This window comes from Pongo pygmaeus, chromosome X (assembly GCF_028885625.2).
Source record: "Pongo pygmaeus isolate AG05252 chromosome X, NHGRI_mPonPyg2-v2.0_pri, whole genome shotgun sequence".
Classification (NCBI taxonomy): Eukaryota; Metazoa; Chordata; class Mammalia; order Primates; family Hominidae; genus Pongo; species Pongo pygmaeus.
In genome coordinates, this window is record NC_072396.2 from 73,308,205 (window position 1) to 73,329,469 (window position 21,265).

At 45.3% G+C, this 21,265-nt stretch overlaps 2 protein-coding genes across 2 annotated transcripts in view; both read left to right on the top strand.

Moving 5' to 3' along the window:
- IGBP1 (immunoglobulin binding protein 1) overlaps window positions 1-4,348 on the top strand; it is a 32,963-nt gene extending 28,615 nt beyond the window's left edge. The window contains exon 7 of the mRNA XM_054470742.2: window positions 3,868-4,348. Within this exon, the coding sequence (XP_054326717.1) occupies window positions 3,868-4,016 (149 nt within the window). The 3' untranslated portion in view covers window positions 4,017-4,348. The remainder of the gene's footprint in view (window positions 1-3,867) is intronic.
- Window positions 4,349-15,503: 11,155 nt separating this feature from the next.
- DGAT2L6 (diacylglycerol O-acyltransferase 2 like 6) overlaps window positions 15,504-21,265 on the top strand; it is a 31,099-nt gene continuing 25,337 nt past the window's right edge. The window contains exon 1 of the mRNA XM_054470743.1: window positions 15,504-15,688. Within this exon, the coding sequence (XP_054326718.1) occupies window positions 15,604-15,688 (85 nt within the window). The 5' untranslated portion in view covers window positions 15,504-15,603. The remainder of the gene's footprint in view (window positions 15,689-21,265) is intronic.

Here is a 21,265-nt window from a genome sequence, read left to right on the forward strand (position 1 = left end):
ACTGTGATAGAAATAAGTGATTGAATAAGTAAATAAATGAGGGAGAAGAGATAAATCTCCCCTACAGAAAAATTTCAGTTAATTTTGTGTAGATACTCCTGCTTCAAGGAGGTGTAGCATGACTGTGTACCCCGAAAGTGTGGGCTGTGCTTAGTGACTTGCTTCCAGAGACTGCAATGTGGAAGGAGAGAGGAGAAGTAACTTTAGTTGGAAACCTACAAATACCACTTTGGTCAGGTCATCGAGGTTATTATGTGTGAAGTCAGGTTGATAGCATATATAGTATTGTCCTCCAAAACCCATAACCCTAGTCTAATTCTGTAAAAAACAGGCAACCCAAACTGAGGGACATTCTACAAAATACCTGACAAGTACTCTTCAAAACTGTCCAGGTCATCAGAATGAAGGAAAGTCTGAGAAAGAGTTACAGCCTAGAGGAGACTAAAGAAACAGACAACAAAATGTACTGTGGTGACCTGGATAGGATCCTGGAACGGAAAAGGGACATTAGGTAAAACCTAAGGACATTTGAGTAATGTATGCACTTTAGTTGTTAATAATGTATTAGTATTGGTTCATTAGTTTTATCACAGAAACTATTAATGTAAGGTTAATAATAAGAAACTGGGTGTGATTATGTGGGAACTCAGTACTATTTTCTCAATTTTTCTGTAAATTGAAAACTTCTAAAATTAAGAAGTTGATTTAAATAGTTTTTTAAAACAATAATTGTGGGCTGGGTGCAGTGGCGCACGCCTGTAATTCCAGCACTTTGGGAGGCTTAGGTGGGTGGATCACTTGAGGTCAGAAGTTCAAGACCAGCCTGGCCAACATGGTGAAACCCCATCTCTACTAAAAATGCAAAAAATAGCCGGGCGTGGTGGCACATGCCTGTAATGCCAGCCACTCGGGAGGATGAGACAGGAGAATCGCTTGAGCCCAGGAGGCGGAGGTTGCAGTGAGCCAAGATCACACCACTGCACTCCAGCCTGGGCGACAGAGCAAGACTCCTTTGTCTCAAAAATAATAATAATAGTTGCAACTGGTTGAAACTCATCAGATATGTTTAAATCTCTAAGTTCATAATTATATATATATTTTTATTTTTTTAGAGGTGGGTCTCACACTCTGAGCCCAGGCCGGGCTCAAGCAATCCTCCTGCCTCAGCCTCTTGAGTAGGTAGGACTACAGCCATGCACTACCATGCCTGGCAGATTTTAAAAGTGTTTTTCTTTTTTATAATTTTTTGAGCCAATATAAGCGTCATAAATTTTTTTTTTGTAGAGACAGGGTCTCGCCATCTTGCCCAGGATGATCTCGAACTCCTGGGTTCAAGCAGTCCTCCCACCTCAGCCTCTTAAAGTGCTGTGATTACAGGTGTGAGCCATCGTGCCCGGCCCATAATTATATTATAAAACAAGACCAAATTATTCAACCTCAGAGGCTAATAAGGGAACCCAATATCTTGAGAAATGGTAAATAAAGGGAAAGGGTCAAGTATTTTATCTTTTCTACTAGGTAACCAAATAGTAGTTGATGAGGGGAAGGCTCTCTTTGTAAAAGTATTCCAGTTAATTTTAAAAAGTTAAAATTAAGGGTGTCACCTTTTTGAAACCCCCCAATAAATGAATGGGTCTCGGCATTGAGCATCAACAGCTCCTAACATTACAACGAGACAGAGATATTTACATACCTCCTGATGAAGGAATGCAGCACCACCTATAATTATAATTCATGCTGAAGGAATTAAACTGGAGTCAAATCAAGCCTCTGTATTCAGCTGCCAATCTGCAGAAAATACAAGAGGACATGTTAGACTGCATCATGAGTATGCAATCAGCAAAATCCAGTCTTTGGGAAACAAACTCTACAGGTCATATGCCCCAACTTCTTCAACAGATAACTTGAAAGAAAGGGATGGAGGGGGAACCTATAGATTTAAAAAGATATCAAAACATTTTTAAATAGGCAAGGCTAACCTCAAAAATATGATGCTAGGCCAGGTGCAGTGGCTAACACCTGTAATCCCAGCACTTTGGAAGGCTGAGGCAGGCAGATCACTTGAGGTCAGGAGTTCGAGACCAGCATGGCCAACGTGGTGAAACCCCATCTCTACTAAAAATACAAAAATTAGCCGACTGTGGTGGCAGGCACCTGTAATCCCAGCTACTCGGGAGACTGAGGCAGGAGAATCACTTGAACCCGGGAGGTGGAGGTTGCAGTGAGCCAAGATCACACCACTGCACTCCAGCCTGGGAGACAGAGCAAGACTGTCTCAACAACAACAACAAAAAAAGATGATGATGCTAAGTGAAAGAAGTCAGCCGCAAAAGATCACAGATTACATGATTTTGATTTCATGTATGTGAAATGTCCAGAATAGGCACATCTATGGAGACAGAAAGTTGATTCATGGTTCTAGGAGCTGGGGGCAGGGAGGGAAGGAACGGGAATTAACTGTAAATGGGCACAAGGGATCTTTTGGGGTTATAGAATTTTTTAAATTGGATTGTGGTGATAGTTGCACAACTCTGTACTAAATACATTGAGTAAAAAATGAATGTACAAATGGACAATTACAGTGTCTAGTGGTATGTACTTGGGTAATAAAGCTGTGATGAACTCTAGGAAGTTATTACTATAAAAAGCAGTATAGAGGTTACTTTTGCAGGGGAGGAGGGTTGATTTGTATAATGTACACAGAGAGGCTTTTGGGGTGGATACAGGAGATCTGTTTCTTGACCTGAGTGGAGGCTATAAGGCCTCCTTATAAAAATTTGTTTTATATGTACTTGTGTGGTTTCCACCATCTTTTATTTTATAGTAAAGGGTTTAAAAAAAGAACCAGGCAAGGTGGCTCATGCCTGTAACCCCAGCACTTTGGGAGGGCCGAGACCAGCCTGGGCAACATAGGGGAAGACCTTGTCTCTACAAAAAATGTAAAAATTAGCCAAGTGTGGTGGTTCATGCCTGTGGTTCCAGCTACTCGGGAGGCTGAGGCAGGAGGATGACTTGAGCCCAGGAGTTCGAGGCTACAGTGAACCATGATCACACCACTGTACTCCATCCTTGGCAACAGAGAGAAACCCTATCTCAGAACAAAAGACTCCTGAGCTGTTAGAAGAGATCAGATCCCCACACATTTCATTCATAGTAATGAGACTATTTCTCATGAGCAAAGTCAGAGTAGCCAGGAAAATGCTGCTTTACCTCACAAAGGAAAAAAAATGCAAAAGAGATGCAGCAGTTGGTTTAATTTCTTTTGGGTGTATACTGCATGATAAGTGCCATTTGGACCTCAGAGCCTATTTCAAGCACTGCAAAATAATAACGTAGGCATTCTTTTCTGGTAGGTCTAACTGCCCTGTGATTTTCAATTTTATGCACAAAAACTTATGTATGACTATAGTAAAGGAAATGGATGGAGGAGGAAACGTCAACTGCAATCCCACCCCCCTGGCAACTCACAAATCACAAATTCATAAATATTTTTTCTTTCGTGTTTTTGGATTGCAGGGGTTGTTTGGTGGTGGTGGTAATGTTTTTGTTTAGAGGCTTGGAGGGGTGGGTGTTGGCCATTTTTGCAAGAATTATCTTCCAAAATAGAATTCATTCTGAGGGGCACCTTTTATGATTTTTGCCTTCTTGTGGAAACCACTCAGAGCATCCTTTCGTACTATTTTTTAACATGCGATATATTAGGTAATGCAAGTTCTCTCCCCGCTTCCGCCGGGCTCAGGGTAGGCAGCTGGCTGTATTCCTGTTCTCATTGCATGTGGTTGTGCTCAGAGTGGAACTGAGGCCCCTGACGTTACTTATTAACATTCCCTCAATTTCTCACCTCCCTTTCTAATTTTTCCACTTTAGAGGAATTCAGAAAAGCAGCTCAGCAACAGGAAGAACAAGAAGAAAAGGAGGAAGAGGATGATGAACAAACACTCCACAGAGCCCGGGAGTGGGATGACTGGAAGGACACCCATCCTAGGGGCTATGGCAACCGACAGAACATGGGCTGATCTTCCCACAGGACTGCAGGGTGCACAACTCCCCCACCAAGGAAAACCATGCAGTCCTCCCCTCCCTGGGCTCCCGCTTCAGCTCTGTACAACGAAGGCAAAGATGCTAAATCTTGCTTTGCATTCAATAAAGTGTCAAGTGATTAAGTGTGTATTTGTACCTTAGATGATATGAGCCAGCAGTCTTGTTTTGGCATCATCCTCATCACGTATTCCAGTTTCTTAAGTGGAAGGAAAAGAGTGCTGAGAAATGGCTCTGTATAATCTATGGCTATCCGAATTCTCTGAAAAAATAATAAAAGTCCCCTCTATTACATGAGCCTGTACGGAAATATGGCTATCAGCTGCTTTTTTTGATGGGGGAGTGGGGACATTTAGCTGTGGGTCTCTGGGCTTATGGGGAGATGCCCTTTGATGTGGGCAGTGAATTGGTCCAGCATCAGATCTGCCCAGGCATTCTCCTTCCTACTGGGCATATGATATGAAGCCGTATAAGTAGCACCCTGCACCATGAAGCAATCCAGCACTCTACAAGGGGAGATCATAAAAGCCAGAGCTTTCCCTGCCACACAGCACTATTCTCAGAAACTATAGCTGTAGGTGAATGGACTGCAAAGGGATGTAGTCTACTTCCCGGTCCTATCTACCTCGTCCTAGCTTGGCCAGAAGAAATGAGAGATAGAGGAGGCACTCTTAAAAGTCATCCTTGTGTGTGTATCTGAGGCCAGAGCCTTTACTCTCATGCATTTACCATATATCCCTTAGGGTGAAGAGTAGCCTCAGGCCATAGCCTTTTTTTTTTTTTTTTTTTTTTTTTGAGATGAGTGTCACTCTGTTGCTGGAGTGCAATGGCGTGATCTCGGCTTACTACAACTTCCACCTCCCGGGTTCAAGCGATTCTCCTGCCTCAGCCTCACGAGTAGCTGGGATTACAGGCGCCCGTCACCACACCCAGCTAATTTTTGTATTTTTAGTAGAGACGGGGTTTTACCATGTTGGTCAGGCCGGTCTCGAACTCCTGACCTTGTGAGCCACCCACCTCAGCCTCAAAAGTGCTGGGATTACGGGCGTGAGCCACCGCGCCCAGCCATCCTAACTCTTCAATTGGCCCTTCTTGCCTATGCTGTGAGATACCTGGCACAATCCAAACTAATGGCCTGGGTAAATATGCCGTGGTGGTTATTTGGCTGCTTAGTGAGGTGCCTGCAGTCACGCAGATAATGGATGTGGAAGAGGGGGACAGTACAGATGACACTGCAGGGTACCTACTTTCTGGGGAACAGAGAAGACAAGTGTCCTCAGCTCTTGCGTTGGTATCCTATAAAAGCAGCCATGTGTTGAAACAAATGATATGCACAGAAAGCATACTTCTGTGGCTTTGTTACACGGGTTTTCTTTTAAGAGGAAGATGACTCAGCCCTCCCAGCTTCTGCAGTCTAGCTTAGGAGAGGTGTTTGAAAAGGAGACTCAGTTCCCTCTTGTTTATAGGGTGGTTAGTGGAGGGCTGTCAGGTGATGAGGGGGAGGTTGTGTTTCGTGGGAGATGACAGAAGACTACCAATAATCTATTTGTATACTGCTTAATGAGGAGTCATCTCACCCTCACAACATAAGCTCCTGAAACTGGGAGAGCACGGATTAAATCCCCCCAAGGATTTGGAAAGCAACATTTTCCGCTCTCTTCCAATGGTTGCCAGCCTGCCTCTAGCAATGGCCTATTTCCTGTTTTTGAAACTCCACCCTGAGTTTATTCCCAAATGGGCCAGGTTGGAGTTACCTCCTTGGTCCAAGTCCGTTGAAGATTGGGCCTTCCAGGAGGCCCAGCTCAATTAAACACCTTCACACATCCTGATATCTAACAGGCAAACCAGACAAGGTGGGTTTGAATTCTGGCTTTAAAAATTGCAGGCTGACAGAAAGACAAACTTTGCATGTTCTCGCTTATTTGTGGGAACTAACAAAACAATTGAACTCATGGAGATAGAGAGTAGAAGATTTACCAGAGACTGGGAAGGGTACTGGGGTGGGGATGGGGATGGTTAATGGATACAAAAAAATATAATGAATAAGACCTACTATTTGACAGCACAGCAGGGCAACTGTAGTCAATAATAATTTAATTGTACATTTAAAAATAAAAGTGTATAATTTGTAACAAAGGAGAAATGCTTAAGGGGATACCCCATTTTTCATGATGTGATTGTTACGCATTGCATGCCTATATCAAAACATCTCAGGTACCCCATAAATATATACACCTATGCACCCCCAAAACTAAAAAACAAGAAAATTAAAAATTGCAGGCTGTGTGACGTGACCTTGGGCAATAAGACTCTGAACTGCCTTTTCTTCGGCGTATGTAGATAAGCTGTCTCCTGGGGCTGTTAGGATTAAATGAATAATGGCACCTATTATCTGTAAACTCAGGCAACTGAAGAGTAAGTGCTTTCTGTTAGCTTAGTGACTGCAGTCTGTCCACTAAGAAGGGAAAGGAAATGGACAGATATTGGGCCCCTAGTATGTGCCAGGCACTTTCCCACACTATTAATACAATGACCCTGCGAAACTTGATTTCTTCAAGTTCACACTAGTAAGATGTTATGCTGCTGTCATTTTCCATGTGCTTCCCAATTGCTTGTGCTTTTAGCTGTGTCTTAAAGCTGCTTCAAAGAGGAGCAGCTTTAGAAATCCAAACTAAAACAACCATGTCTACATCAGTGGAGCTCTAGAAATTCCTTCTTAGCTGACTCACCAAAGAAAAGGTTATGCCAGCTCCCCCGCCACTGCCCCCTCAGCTGGGGGATAAGAAGACGGAGGTGGTGAGCAAGCTCATCTTCCTCCATTTTCCTCCCCAGTTCTGTCTGCCTGAATGCCAGAGAAACCAAAAAAGCGCCACCTTCTCTACTCCCACCAGAGGCGAGTTCTTTCAGGGTCCTAGAGTGAGCTGGGTTTGCTGGATTCCCGGAAGCAAAGACTCTTAAAGCTCTCAATGATAGTACTGCTTCATAGTTTGCAAAACACTTTCACATATGCTGCTTATTTCATTCTCACAACCTGTCAAGCAAGATCTGATATCTTCACACAGCTAAGAAGTAGAGCACGCAAACAGATCAGCTTAGCCAAAGTATTTGCTCTCTGCGGCCCTCACGTGGAGGCCAATTAGATGTGAAAAAGGAGAATGCTAGGCACTATTTCCTTTAACGCCGTTACACACTGATTTGTCCTTTCCACTCTTGTTCTTCCCAACACCTCTGTGAGAAAGGGCAAGGGGAGAAATGAGCTGACTTCAAACCCAAGAAGTTGGAGTTAGAGTCCTGAGTCAAAGTCTCAATTCTGGGGGCTCTGCCACTCCCAAGCTGGGTGGCCTCAGGCAAAGTCTTCTGTCATTTGAAACAACTTGAAAAGGGGGAAACTTTAGAAAACCGCCTCTCTATGTCACCCAAACCCCAGAAAGTCCTCCTCTGCTGACCCTGGGCCTGCAGTTTGCTCATTAGCACAACAAGAGCATAGCCACCTGTCTCTGTTGGGCACGCTACAGCAATAGGGTATTATTGTCACTGTCTCCTTGCAAAACAGCTGTCCCCAAAACCTGCGCATCATTTCCTCACAGATTCCTTTTAACCCACTCATCAAAGGTGCAAGTCAACAGGGCATGGTTCGTTTCTGTCCATCACAAGGAGGCATGGGTTCTAGTCCTAGCTCTGTCACTGTCTTAGCCCCTCTGAGATGGCAGCCAATATCTGCCCTACTTACCTCACAGGCCAGGGTGGGGAGCAAATGAAATCATATAGACAAAAGCACTTTGAACAGTTATAAGACACAACACAAGAGTGACGAGTAAGAGCAGCAGGCTGTTGGTAAGCTGGAGGGACGGAGGAGGGGATGCTTTTTTTTTTTCATTAAAAATTTTGGTAATAGAGAAAGGGTCTCCCCGTGTTGCCCAGGCTGGTCTCAAACTCCTGGGTTCAAGCGATCCTCCTGCCTCAGTCTCTCAAGTAGCTGAGATTACAGGTGTGAACCACCATACCCTGCTGATTTTTGTATTTTTTGTAGAGATGGGGTTTCGCCATGTTGCCCAGGCTGGTCTCGAACTCTTGGGCTCAAGTGAACCTCTTGCTTGGCCCCCCAAAGTGCTGGGATTACAGGCATAAGCCATCATGCCCAGCCTTTTTTTTTTTTTTTTTTTTAATTCAGCAGTTCACGACTTAAACCCTTGCTCCTCTGATGCTTTCTCAATCAGTCTTCTAGATGTCACCACCAGCCAAAAGGTTTGTGACATGCTTTTCTTCGTGTGCTGAAATGACCAGCAAAAAAAGAGAACTATGCACAGTGAAAACTGAGAACCAGTTTTTACATATCTGCCTGCCAGGCCACCTTTGACAAATGTATGTGAAAAGATGATGGGCAAAGTCTTAGATTTAGATTTCAGTGTCTTGTTCCAACTGGCAACAAATCCCTCAAAGAGAGTAGAAGTGAGCAATGTCTTAGGCTGGCCTAGTCCAGTGTGGTAGCAGGAATAAAAATTATGGCTACTGTGTATTAAGCACCTACTATATACTAGGAGCTTTACATACAATATTTCTAATCCTCACAACACCCAAGGGAGATACTATTATAGTCTCAGTCTGTCGATGAGGAAATTGAGGTTTAGAGATTTCCCAAAGATTACTAAGCTCTAAGTGGTTGAGCTGGGCCTGGATTCCAGGTTGGCCTGAGGACATATGAAGGTAGGAAATACATCCTGGTGGTACACTGCTCTGAGGATAACCCCTTCCCTTTCTCTGTCCAAGTTTTGAGCAAAAATTCCATCAGCTTTGCCTACTGGCCCCTTCAGGGGCAGTCTGAGACCTGCTCACTAGGGGCAAACCCCACTAAGAAATCTACCGTTCCCGGGGCCCTTGCATCGCTCAACCCGCGTGGAACATTTCTGCCCCCAATGCCAAGCCCACCTACTTTCCCTTTCCCTGTCCAGCCTTACTTAGCTGGTCTTTGTTCAAGTAAATCTTTTATTTTTATTTTTATTTTTTTTAGAGACCGAATCTTGCTCTCTCTCTCTTAGGCTGGAGTGCAGTGGTGCAATCATAGCTCACTGTAACTGTGAACTCTGCTCTCTTTAACCTGAATGCCATCACCTCATTTTTAAAAAATAGAGACAGTCTTACTATGTTGCCCAGGCTGGAGTGCAGTGGCTATTCACAGGCACAATCTTTGCACACTGCAGCCTTGAACTCCTGGGCTCAAGCGATCCTCCTGCTTCAGCCTCCTGAGTAGCTAGGATAATAGATACATGTCCACACCCAGCTATTTTTTCTATGTTTTACTTTGTAGAGATGGGGTCTTGCTATGTTGCCTAGGCTTCAGGTAAACCTTTTAAATCTTTTCTCCCAGACTCTCATTCAGGGGTTCCTACATATTTTCTAAGCCAGTCACAGCATCTCTTCATCTACCAGGCCTTTCAGGACAACTAAGACCAGACCCAGGCCATGCGTGCATGGGGTTTGGGAGACAGGGGCTGGGAGGAAGGGTTTCTGCCTGAACTCTGAGGCGCTTCAACACTCAGGAACAGATACAGCCTCTGCTACCCTAGTGCCCGTGGCCCTGGCTCAGAGGTGTTAAGAGATTTGCAGAACGACTTCCTCACCAGCTTTATTTCATCTGTCTTCCCCTTTCCTTGTCTATCTTCTCCATTCCGCCTCTGGCTTCCCTGTCCACAAATATACTGGTGGCTATCACTAGCCCTGGCTGTTTCACTGAGCTCCCAGACCTGTATCCTGCCATCTGCTACACAGCTCCCCTTGATGAACAAACTGAACTCAAACTCCACAGTCTTACAATGAACTCATCACATTCCCCACTCCTCTCTCTCCATCAGAGCTTCTTATGTCCCTATCACCTACTTAGTGCTCATCCTCAGAAGCTCACCATCGTTTCTGGATTTTCCTCCTGACAAAGCAAGCATTCAAATGTCTGCTGAATGAATTACTGAATGAATGAGTCCCATCATGAATCACACTTCATTAGGCAGATTCACAAGAATCCAGCCTCTTTCTTTTCATATTCAAACAACTTTCCATAAAAGAAAACTTTGAATCCCTTCACCTTAAAGCAGCAATCATTTCTGTCTCAGGCTGATGGATCAGTTCCATCTATCACTGAACAGAGCAGTTTTTTTTGTTGTTTTTTTTGTTTTTTTTTTTACCAAGTGCATTCAATGTGAAGGTCTGCTTTATATTCTGCTTTTAAAGCTTAGCATGTAATACTACAGTCTGCCTTGTAATAATTTTAATAATGTTTAATGACTGCAGATTAGTCTATAATGTTGCTATATAATCGCTTACTTAGCCAGCCCCAGATTTTGAACATTTGGAATGATTCCAGGTTTTTACTGTTAGTTTCTTTATTCATTAACAAAGCAAATTACCTTATTTGCTTGTGTATGCAAAAAGAGGCCCCTGGAGGGGGAGGAGTATTGAGTTGTTAGAGGCCAGGAGTGGGAAGGACACTTTTCACTGAGCACGCATAGTTCCTTCTGAATTCTGAGTCATGTCAATATACCAGCTATTCAAAAAGTACATGCCAAAAGCTTACTGTACACCAAGCATTGCGCCAGAAGCTGGCTGTAGAGGTGGGGTTTATACTTTCAACCCAACTCCTTGATATGTGCTCTCCCAAAAGTATGTATAATGTGCCTTGGAAACCCAGAGGAGAGAGCAGGGAATGAAATTTTCACTGAATCTTGAAGGGTGGGTAGGTCAGGTTGATAGGATGCTGCTATGGGCAAAGGCTCAGAATAGGAAAGGACACTTCCGGTTTGGGGAACTAGGCTGTATCTGGCATGGTGTGAAAGTGATGGGAAATGAGACTTTCAAGGAGGGTGGAAACCAGTATTTCCCTTTCTAAGGCTCTGGGTCCAGGTCCTGGGGTCTGAATTGGATCCCAGAGGCAATGGAGCCTTTAGAGTGTTTGAAACAAGGCAGAGAGACAGTAAGAGCTGTGTTTGACAGCAGCCCCTCTAACTGCACAATGGAGACCAAAGGAAGGAAGGCAAGCAGGCAGCAACCTGCTGTAGTCCAGGAGACAGTGACGAGGGCCCAAACTAGGGGGACCGACTGTTCCAGTTTGCCCAAGATTATACCAGTTTTAGCCCTGGAAGTCCAGCATCCTGGGAAACTCCTCATCCCAGGCAAACCAGGAGGGTTGGCCACTCCTCCCCCAAGACCCTGAACCAAGACCCTGGAGGCCGCTGTTCCCTGGAGCCTTGCCTGCCGTGAGAAGTGATCCAGTCACTACTGCTTCCAGGGGATTTCAAACGTCCGCTGTTCTGCCCTACCCTCCATCTCCACAGGCCCCTCGTCCCACCACCACTCCTGGCTCTACTTTCACTGGATTCTAGGTCCAGAATCCAGTGAAACATAAATCTCTTTACGTATCTAGGCCTCCAGATACATAAAGAGATTTGTGAGGAAATCAGCCCCACTTATAGCTTTCCAGCCTTCTCTTCTTCTACTCCCCTCCACCAACCTGAGACTCCTATCAAACTAAACCACCCCCTGTGCCAAAGCAAACCTCTGGCCTTTTGTGTATGCTGGGCCACCGTAGGAAATGTCATCCTCCCCACTTCTCAACCTGTTAGAGCACATTGCAAATACTCCCTCCCCACAGCTGAATAGGAGCGCTAGTGAACAGCTCCTGGATGGCAGACACTGCACGAGAAGCTTTTCAAACACTGCCGCTACATTTCACAGCAAAGAAATAGGATGCATCCTTTTTACCAGATGAAGAAACCGAGACTCAAAGAGAGGAAGTGTCTGGTCCAAGGTCACAAAGCTACTAGTGTTCGTCTCTGTCTCCTTTGGAATTCTCTGATGGCCCCAATCCTTGTATTGATGACATATGCCCTTCTTTCATTCCCTGTCCATGCCCCCTGCCCCACAACCCAACACACATGCAATTGTAAACCTAGAACACTACCAGACTTAGAGTAAGTAGGGCCTCAAGAAAAATTTGGTGAATGAAGGGATTAGGTACACTCCTTCTAGAATACCTAGCCTGGTGCTTGGCATTAAATAGGTTCTCCATTGTTGTTGTTTAAGACAGGGTCTTGCTCTGTCATCCAGGCTGGAGTGCAGTGGTACATTCTTGGCTCACTGCAGTCTCGACCTTCTGGGCTCTAGAGATTCTTCCACCTCAGCCTCCAAAGCGAGTAGCTGGGACTACAGGTCTGCACCACCATGCTCAGCTAATTTTTGTATTTTTAGTAGACACAGGGTTTCACCATGTTGGCCAGGCTGGTCTCAATCTCCTGGACTCAAGGGATGCGCCCACCTCAGCCTCCCAAAGTGCTGGGATTACAGGCATGAGCCACTGTGCCTGGGCCTAATGTTTTCAATTGAGCTGAAATTGTAATACCTAACCATATAAGGGTATGACAGAGGGAGAAGATCAGAAGAAAACAAATTATGGCAAAACCTCAGCTATCCAAAGCTTTCTGGAAATGAGTCATTCCAAAGGCTGAGGGTGAACCTTTGAATCAGAGCTACCCTCACTTCCACCACCCTTTCTGAGCTCTCTGGTCCCAGTCCCCTTGATCTGTTTCCTTCCACTTTTCTCCTTTCTTTGTTTTCCTGTTGCTCCTTTGAAGTTTCTTTGGGGTCCAGCTTATCCCAGCCCCGTTTGATGAGCTCACGGTGGTCTCTTGGACTGCCCGTCCAGGCCTCTCTCGCCTGATCCGTTTCTCCTCACTGCAGCAGGCCCTCTTCCACAGACCCCTCCCTCACCTCCCGGGGCAGGCAGGTGCTTCTCTCGTCTGTGCAACCCACAGCACCCCATGCAGGTGTCTGCTTTTACACCTACTTCCAACACTGGACTGTGAGTTTCTTGAGGGTGGGAATCACGTCAACCTTCAATGTCTACAAATGAAATTGGCAGGCCCTTTGTGCTCCTTGGCAACCTTTCCTTCTTTATTGCTTACTCTGAGGCTGCCAAGCTTCTGCTTGTTGGTTGATGAATTGTAACTGGGAAATCACGAGTGCTGGATGTTCAGGGTTTATCTGATAGCCTAATTATCTTCTTGCTCTTTCTTTGTTCCCTGATGTTTATGTTATACTTGTCCATTTGGCTCAAGAGAGCTCCAGCTGGGCCAGTGTACTCTGTCTTTGGGAGCAAAGGGTGGCCAATCTGGGTCAGTCTATCTTGCCTGAGGCATCAAGAGACCTGGTCTCCCTCACAGGTTCCACAGACATTTACTTGAGTGCCTCCTCTGCACCAGACTCTGACCCAGATGTTAGGGAGACAGAGGTAGAAAACTGTCCGGCCCTGTCTGCCTCTGGTTCCTGCATCACCTTGAGCCCTTTCCAGATCTCCTCCATTTACCCATCTGAAAGTGGAGGGGAGTGGAGACCTGATCTGTAAGGGGCGTCAGAGCTCTTGATACTGTGGATCTTGTCTGGCCTGGGTACTCTAAGCCCCTCCATATCTCTGCTTTCCCCGAGCAGAGCCAGGCCTGCCTCTCTTACCTCCCTCCCTCCTCCCCTGCAAATTCTGAGCAGATATGCTCCGATACATTTCACCTTCTATGTGGTCAAGCAGCCCCAAGAAGCAGCTGGAGAACCCCAACTAGCCCAAGGGGAAGAAAAGAAAGAGGAGGAAGAGGAAGGTGTCGCATGTCAGATGACCATTTAGTGCACATGGGGGAGTGAAAGCACACTCTGACATACCAAAAAAGTTCCCCAAGCTCAGCTCTGAAGAGTCACATTGGTCAGTCTAATGAGGGAAGCCCAAAGCAGAGTGGGGGTGGGGAGATGATAGAGTTCCGCTAATCTCCCTGGAAAAGGGACCAATGCCCCCTTACACTTGTAGAACCCTTGATACCATTTTTGTATCTGATTTTCCCAGCAACCCCTTCAGTTATGCTTAACAGATGTTTTTGATTACCTTCTATATTCAAGGCCTTCTGCTGGGAGTACTGGGCTTTTCCTGTAGGACACATCGCAACTTCAAGTGTACAAACATTTTATCTTAATTTTATTTTATTATTTATTTATTTACTTATTTTGTAGAGACGGCATCTCGTTATGTTACCCAGGCTGGTCTTGAGCTTCTGGGCTCAAGTAACCCTCCTGCCTCAGCCTCCCAAAGTGCCAGGATTATAGGCATGAGCCACCACACCCAGCCTAACATTTTTGTAATTTTTTTTTGTTTTAGTGTCTGTCTCCTCCACTAGACTGTAGACTCAAGGCAAGAATCATGTCTGTCTTCTTCCCTACTGAATCCTCAGCACCTAACAACAGTGCCTGGCAAACAGCAGTCACTCAATAGATAGTGACAGAAAAAATACATCCAACATGGTGAAATCCCGTCACTACTAAAAATACAAAAACTAGCTGGACGTGGTGGCGCACGCCAGTAGTCCCAGCTACTCGGGAGGCTGAGGCAGGAGAATCACTTGAATCTAGAAGGCAGAGGTTGCAGTGAGCCGAGATCACGCCACTGCACTCCAGCCTGGGTGACACAGTGAGACTCTGTCTGGAAAAAAAACAAAAACAAAAACAAAAACGGTCTGAGACCGGGGAACAGTCTTCAATTTTCCAAAGGCTATTACACAGAAGCAAGCCTCAGCCTGAAACATATGTTACTTGTTCAATATGTGTTACTTGAACTCAGTGAGTAGTAATGACAGGAAACGGTGCCAGGCTGTGTGCTAAGCACTTTATATTCATTCACTTATCTAATCCTCAGAACTACCCTAAGAAGTAGGTACTATTATAGTCCCACTTTTACAGATGGAGAAACTGGGGCATAGAGGTTCACCACCTTGTAAGTGACAGAGCTGAGATGTGAACCCCAGCTATCTGGCTCTAAAGTCTATGCCCCTAACCTACATTACATTCTAGCAATGAATGCTCAAACTGAGCTCTAGAGAGATGTAACATTTTCCAAAGGTGTCACAGGAAGAGCATGGCAGAGCTGGGACTGGGAGCCAGGTCTTCCTTCTGTGCAATGTTTCTCCCGCTCTATGATAAGGTATCTGGCCACTGAGGCAGGTCCCTTGGGACTAGAGGCCCAAAGAGGGATCTGAAGAGTCTATTAACAGATATCCGGTGCAGAAAAACAGCCCCAGTGGGCTAGGTGACTCAGCAGAAGACAAGAGGAGACAAAAGGTAACCACTAGAGCAGAAACAAGTGTGGCTGCCAAGTCCCTTTTCTTAAGCAGGGAAAGGGAGTGGGGTGCTTTTCGGAGGTCCTATTTGAGGCCCAAGCTACTCTCTTCCTGCGCTGATTTATCAAGAGTGCCCCTCCCCCACAGCTAGAGCCACCCCAGGGCCATTTCTGCTTCATTACAATTGGGCACACGTGGAGAAAGGATACTACTGAGGAGATCAATTATATTGCCTGATCTGCAACCTGATGTGTGGGTAGGAAGTTGGGGCGGGGCAGTGGAGGAAAAGTTTGGTCAAGCCTGACAAAACCCCAGCAGCTAATCTCACTCCACAGTAAGAGATTATAGCAAAGCATCTATAATCAACTCAGCTTAAGAAGTTTTGACCTTCTGGTTAGGCTTCTTGCCACAACAGAACAGCACCAAAATCATGGCCTTCTTCTCCCGACTGGATCTCCAGGAGGGCCTCCAAACCTTCTTTGTTTTGCAATGGATCCCAGTCTATATATTTTTAGGTGAGTGAACCCCCAGGGCTGGAGGGCACATGGGGAATAAACCAAAACAGTGGCCAATCTCTAGATGAGGAGGGTTCCAAAGAGATCATCTGGTTGATCTCCACCCTCTGGGAAGGAACTGGCTGGCACAAAGGCCAGGAGTGAGGCTGCGGCTGTTCTGGTTTAAAGATTACTCCAGGCCAGGCACGGTGGCTCAGGCCTATAATCCCAGCACTTTGGGAGGCTGAGGCAGGTGGATCACCTGAGGTCAGGAGTTTGAGACCAGCCTGGCCAACATTGTGAAATCTCATCTCTACTAAAAAAAAAAAAAAAAAAAAACAAAAATTAGCTGGGCATGGTGGCATGCACCGGTAATCCCAGCTACTTGGGAGGCTGAGACAGGAGAATCACTTGAACCCGGGAGGTGGAGCTTGCAGTGAGCCAAGATAGTGCCACTGCACTCCAGCCTGGGTGACAGAGCAAGACTCCGTCTCAAGATGAAAAAAAAAAATCACTCCAGTCTTCTCAGGAGCTGTCCCCTATGAACTAGCTGAAGAGAATCATATTCAGGGACAGGGCAGAAGTAGTGGTGGCTTACAGAGTTGGTGTTACTAGGTAGGTGTAGGGTGATTTTCTAGTCTATGGTTATGGTGAGAGAATTCTGGAAAATCTGAGGGCTGCCTGAGTGACATCTCAGACAGAATTTTGAGAAAGAGCCAGTTGTTCCGTGGACTCACGGCACAGAGGTCAACAGTGTTGGGCCTCTCCCACCCAAGAAGGCTCTTCTGAGGCAGCTTTTTTTTTTGAGATGAAGTTTCACTCTTGTCGCCCAGGCTGGAGTGCAAACGGCAAACGGGCTGACAGCTCCAAGATTTTCCCTGCCAGAAACCAGAGATTTGGGGGCGGTCAACTACAGGTGCAAGCTTGAAAACTGGATGAGGAGAAATAATGTCATCCTGAAGGATGAGACAGGTAGGAGACAGCTGGTTCCAACCCATGGGAGGCTCTATGACCCTTAGAGCAGAGGCTCTCAACCAGGGTCCTATAGACCAAAAATTCAGGGTGGATGGGGGGTTACTTTGAATTGGGATGAATAAAACTGCCTCTTTCTTTCCACTAACTTCTAATTGAAATGTAGTATTTCCTTCAATGATGAATGTAGACAATAAACCACGAAGTGTTAGGAGTACCTGTGAGTGTCAGTAACAGACATCACAGAGATTTGCATTTCATATTACAGTTGTTGCTGGCATCTCGAAATTTCATTTATGTTCACGACTACTTCAAAATTCCAGTAGTTACTGGCACTGCTGTTAGATCTGGTTATTTAATGCATACATCAAGAAGCACATATGTTACTATATCACATTGTGGGTAATATTTTGATAACTGAATTTTAATATAATGGGTTTCCTTTGTAAATCTGTGTATTTTATTTTGTGCATTTAAACATATTATTCAGAGAAAGGGTCCATGGCTTCACCAGACTGCCAGAGGGGTCCACAACCTTCTCAAAATGCAGACTTATTAAGCCTTATTAAAATCAAAACATGCTAAGCCCATTGATGGCTTGACTTTAGCTATATCGAGAGAAGAAAGTGATTTTGTTAGTAAACTTAGTTGTTTCTAGACTTTCATAGTTTCCTTTTGTTTTCCTTTGCATTTCCCCTAACTTCCTCAAAAAGACCCCTTTGATAAGTTCTGACCCTCAGCCAGGAAAGTGAGGAGCACAGGAATGTCCTAAGAGACTTGCTATTGGGGTGGCAGCAACCGTGTCAAATCTAGATCCCAGAAAGAGTGGGCAGAGATGGGGCAGAGAGAGCAGGGGAAAGACGTCAAGAGAGGATGAGCTATGTGAGTGGGTCCTTTTAGGTGTAGTGCCTCTCCCACCCAAGAATGCTCTTCTGAGGCAGCCTTTTTTTTTTTTGAGATGGAGTTTCGCTCTTGTCGCCCAGGCTGGAGTGCAATGGTGGGATCTTGGCTCACTGCTACCTCCGCCTCCCGGGTTCAAGCGATTCTCCTGCTTCAGCTTCCCGAGTAGCCGGGACTACAGGTGTGTGCCACCACACCCAGCTAATTTTTGTATTTTTAGTACAGACGGGGTATCGCCATGTTGGCCAAGCTGTTCTCAAACTGCTGACCTCAGGTGATCCGCCCACCTGGGCCTCCCAAAGTGCTGGCTGGGATTATCGGCATGAGCCACCGTGCTGGGCCGAGGCAGCGTTTCTAATTAAAATGTACTCATTTTTCTGCCAGAAAATGATACTTTCTCATATATATTTTTCTCTATTTCATTTCCCCTCTCAAAGGACACTGTGTCCTGCTGAGTATAGGGTAGAGAGTGTATCAGACAACTGGATATGTGAGGGACCAAGAAGGTGAGGATTAGCCTCCAAGAAATGCCCCTTTACCCCCAAATCTCAACGGTTTCTAGTTGTCCCAGAAGAGCTGGAGGAGTGGAGTGGGGATGATACCTATGTGTCTTCAGTGGAAACACATAAGAATAAATGGGGCCAGGTGCAGTGGCTCACGCCTGTAATCCCAGCACTTTGGGAGGCCGAGGTGGGTGGATCACAAGATCAAGAGATCGAGACCATCTTGGCCAACATGGTGAAACCCCATCTCTACTAAAAATAGAAAAATTAGCTGGGTGTGGTGGCGCGTGCCTGTAGTCCTAGCTACTCGGGAGGCTGAGGCAGGAGAATCACTTGAACCCGAGAGGCAGAGGTTGCAGTGAGCCAAGATTGTGCCACTGCACTCCAGCCTGGTGACAGAGCAAGACTCTGTTTCAAACAAAAAAATAAAAAATAAAAAATAGAAATAAAAATAAAGAATAAACGGGATTTTTTTCACCTTCATTTTTTAAAGTTATTTTTATTGTGGTACAATACCTAGAACATAAAATTTACCATTTTAACCATTTCTAAGTGTGCTCTAAGTACATGTCATTAAGTACATTCACAATGCATGGCCACCATCCATCTCCAGAATTTTATCTTCCGAAACTGAAACTCTGTATCCATTAAACAATAACTCCCTAATTCCCCCTCCCTCCAGCCCCTGGCAACCACCATTCTGTTTTCTGTCTCTATGAATTTGCCTATTCTAGGTACCTCATATAATTGGAATTACTATTCCAGTGTTTGTCCTTTCATGATTGGCTTGTTTTACTTAGTATAATGGCTTTAAGGCTCACCCATGTGGTATCATGTGTCAGAATTTCTTTCCTTTGAAAGGCTGAGTTATACGGTGCCTTGTGTAGATATGCCACACATTGTTTTCCATTCATCTATTGATGGACATTTAGGTTGCCTTGACATTTTGGCTATTGTGAGTAATGTTGCTATGAATATAGATGTACAAACATCTCTTTGAGACTCTGCTTTCAATGCTTTTGATATATACCCAGAAATGGAATTCCTGGATCACACAGTAATTCTGTTTTTATTTTTATTTTTTGGAACTGCCATCCTGTTTTCCTCAATGGCTGCACAATTTCACATTCCCACCAACAGTGCACAAGAGTTTCAATTTCTCCACATCCTCACCTATACTTCTTATTTTCTGTTTTTTAAATAATAGCCATCCCAATGGGTGTGAGATGATCTCATTGTGGTTTTGCTTTACATTTCCCTGATGATCAGTAATGTTGAGCATCTTTTCACGTGCTTGTTGGCCATTTGATTTGACTTTTTTAGACTGATTAGCTTTACCATTCCATTTGTCTTTCTCTTCTAGTTTAGGTGCTATATGTCTTGTTTCTGTTCTTTTAGTGATTATGCTAGAAATTACAACACAAATCCTGGGTCTTGAAGGTTACCAAGGTAGCTTCAGTGTCCAACAGGGCGTGATGCCCACAGAGGTGCCTAAGACATTCAAATATGTTCAATCCAACAGTTATAGATTAAATACTAATGATATGATCTTGGGCTGTCCTTGTTGTGAGATCCTTGCAGGCTCCTTACTATCTAGTAACAGAGATAAACCAATCATTCATTCAGTCATTGTCCGTATTTTATGTGCCAGTGCTGGACATATACACAGATCACTATAATGTAAGACAGACTGTGGTGAGTGAAAGAGCCGTGACAAAGTGATATTAGGGTATCTGAATAAGAAATTATTACATAAGTTGAACGGATCAGGGGAGACAGGAAAGGGAATCACTGTGGAATGGCAATCAGGGCATGAGTTCTGGAGTTCATCAGACTTAGACGGCAATTAGCTATGTGACTCCAAACAAGTACTGCAATCCCTCTAAGTCTCAGTATCCCCATCCTCTCAGCCTGGTCCATGGGAAATGCTCCTACAGAAATGTCTGCCTTCCTCCCTTCCTTCCTCCTTTTCTTTCTTGCCTTCTTTCCTTCCTTCCTTCTATCTTGCTCAGAGCCTCCCTCAGTGCTTCCCCTCCTTCCCAAATGATGTTCAGAATCATAGCTGATTACTGAGCATTACTGGAAGTAATGGGGAGGAAATAGAGAAAATGGAGGAAAGGCAGAGGGACAAGAAGGAGGGAGGAAGCAAGAAGAGAGGAATGAGAAAATGGCTTGGAGGAGATTTGGAACACAAATATTCGTGTCCTTAGAATTAGGCTGTGGCTCTGACAGCCCCTCTGAGGGCCAGCTTTCATTCAGAGGATGGCTTTCCCTCATCTCTTCCAGGCTTCTATCACCATCCCCCTAAACTATCTCTATATCCTTTTTCCTGATCGTCTAACCTTTGATCTCCACCCTCTCCAATCTATTCCAGTGCCTACTTCTGGAGGTCTTTCAAAAGCATTTTTTTCTTTTTTTTGAGACGGAGTCTTACTCTGTTGCCCAGGCTGGAGTGCAGTGGGGCAATCTCAGCTCACTGCAACCTCCGCCTCCGGGGTTCAAGCAATTCCCCTGCCTCAGCCTCCCGAGTAGCTGGGATTACAGGTGTGTGCCACCACACCCAGCTAATTTTTTTTTTTTTTTTTTTTTTTGAGGCAGAGTCTCGCTCTGTCGCCCAGGCTGGAGTGCAGTGGCGCCATCTCGGCTCACTGCAAGCTCCGCCTCCCGGGCTCACGCCATTCTACTGCCTCAGCCTCCCGAGTAGCTGGGACTACAGGCGCCCGCCACGACGCCCAGCTAATTTTTTTGTATTTTTTAGTAGAGACGGAGTTTCACCGTGTTAGCCAGGATGGTCTCGATCTCCTGACCTTGTGATCCGCCCGCCTCGGCCTCCCAAAGTGCTGGGATTACAGGCGTGAGCCACTGCGCCCGACCATTTTTTTTTTGTATTTTTAGTAGAGACAGGGTTTTGCCATGTTGGCCAGGCTGGTCTCGAACTCCTGACCTCAGGTGATCTGCCCTCCTCGGCCTCCTAAAGTGCTGGGATTACAGGCGTGAGCCACCGCCTCAAAAGCATATTTGATTACATCCCTCTCCTGCTCAAAAATAGTCAGTGGTTTCCCATTGCCTAAGTGATAACGTATAAAGGTATCAGACTGGGCATTCAAAGCCCTCCTCCACTCTGGTGTTAACCCCTTGCCAGCTCGTCCTCCTACTCTTCCCTATGTGATTGCCTTGCATTGCAGGCAATCTATTCACTAAACAAACAGGAAATGTACTCTCC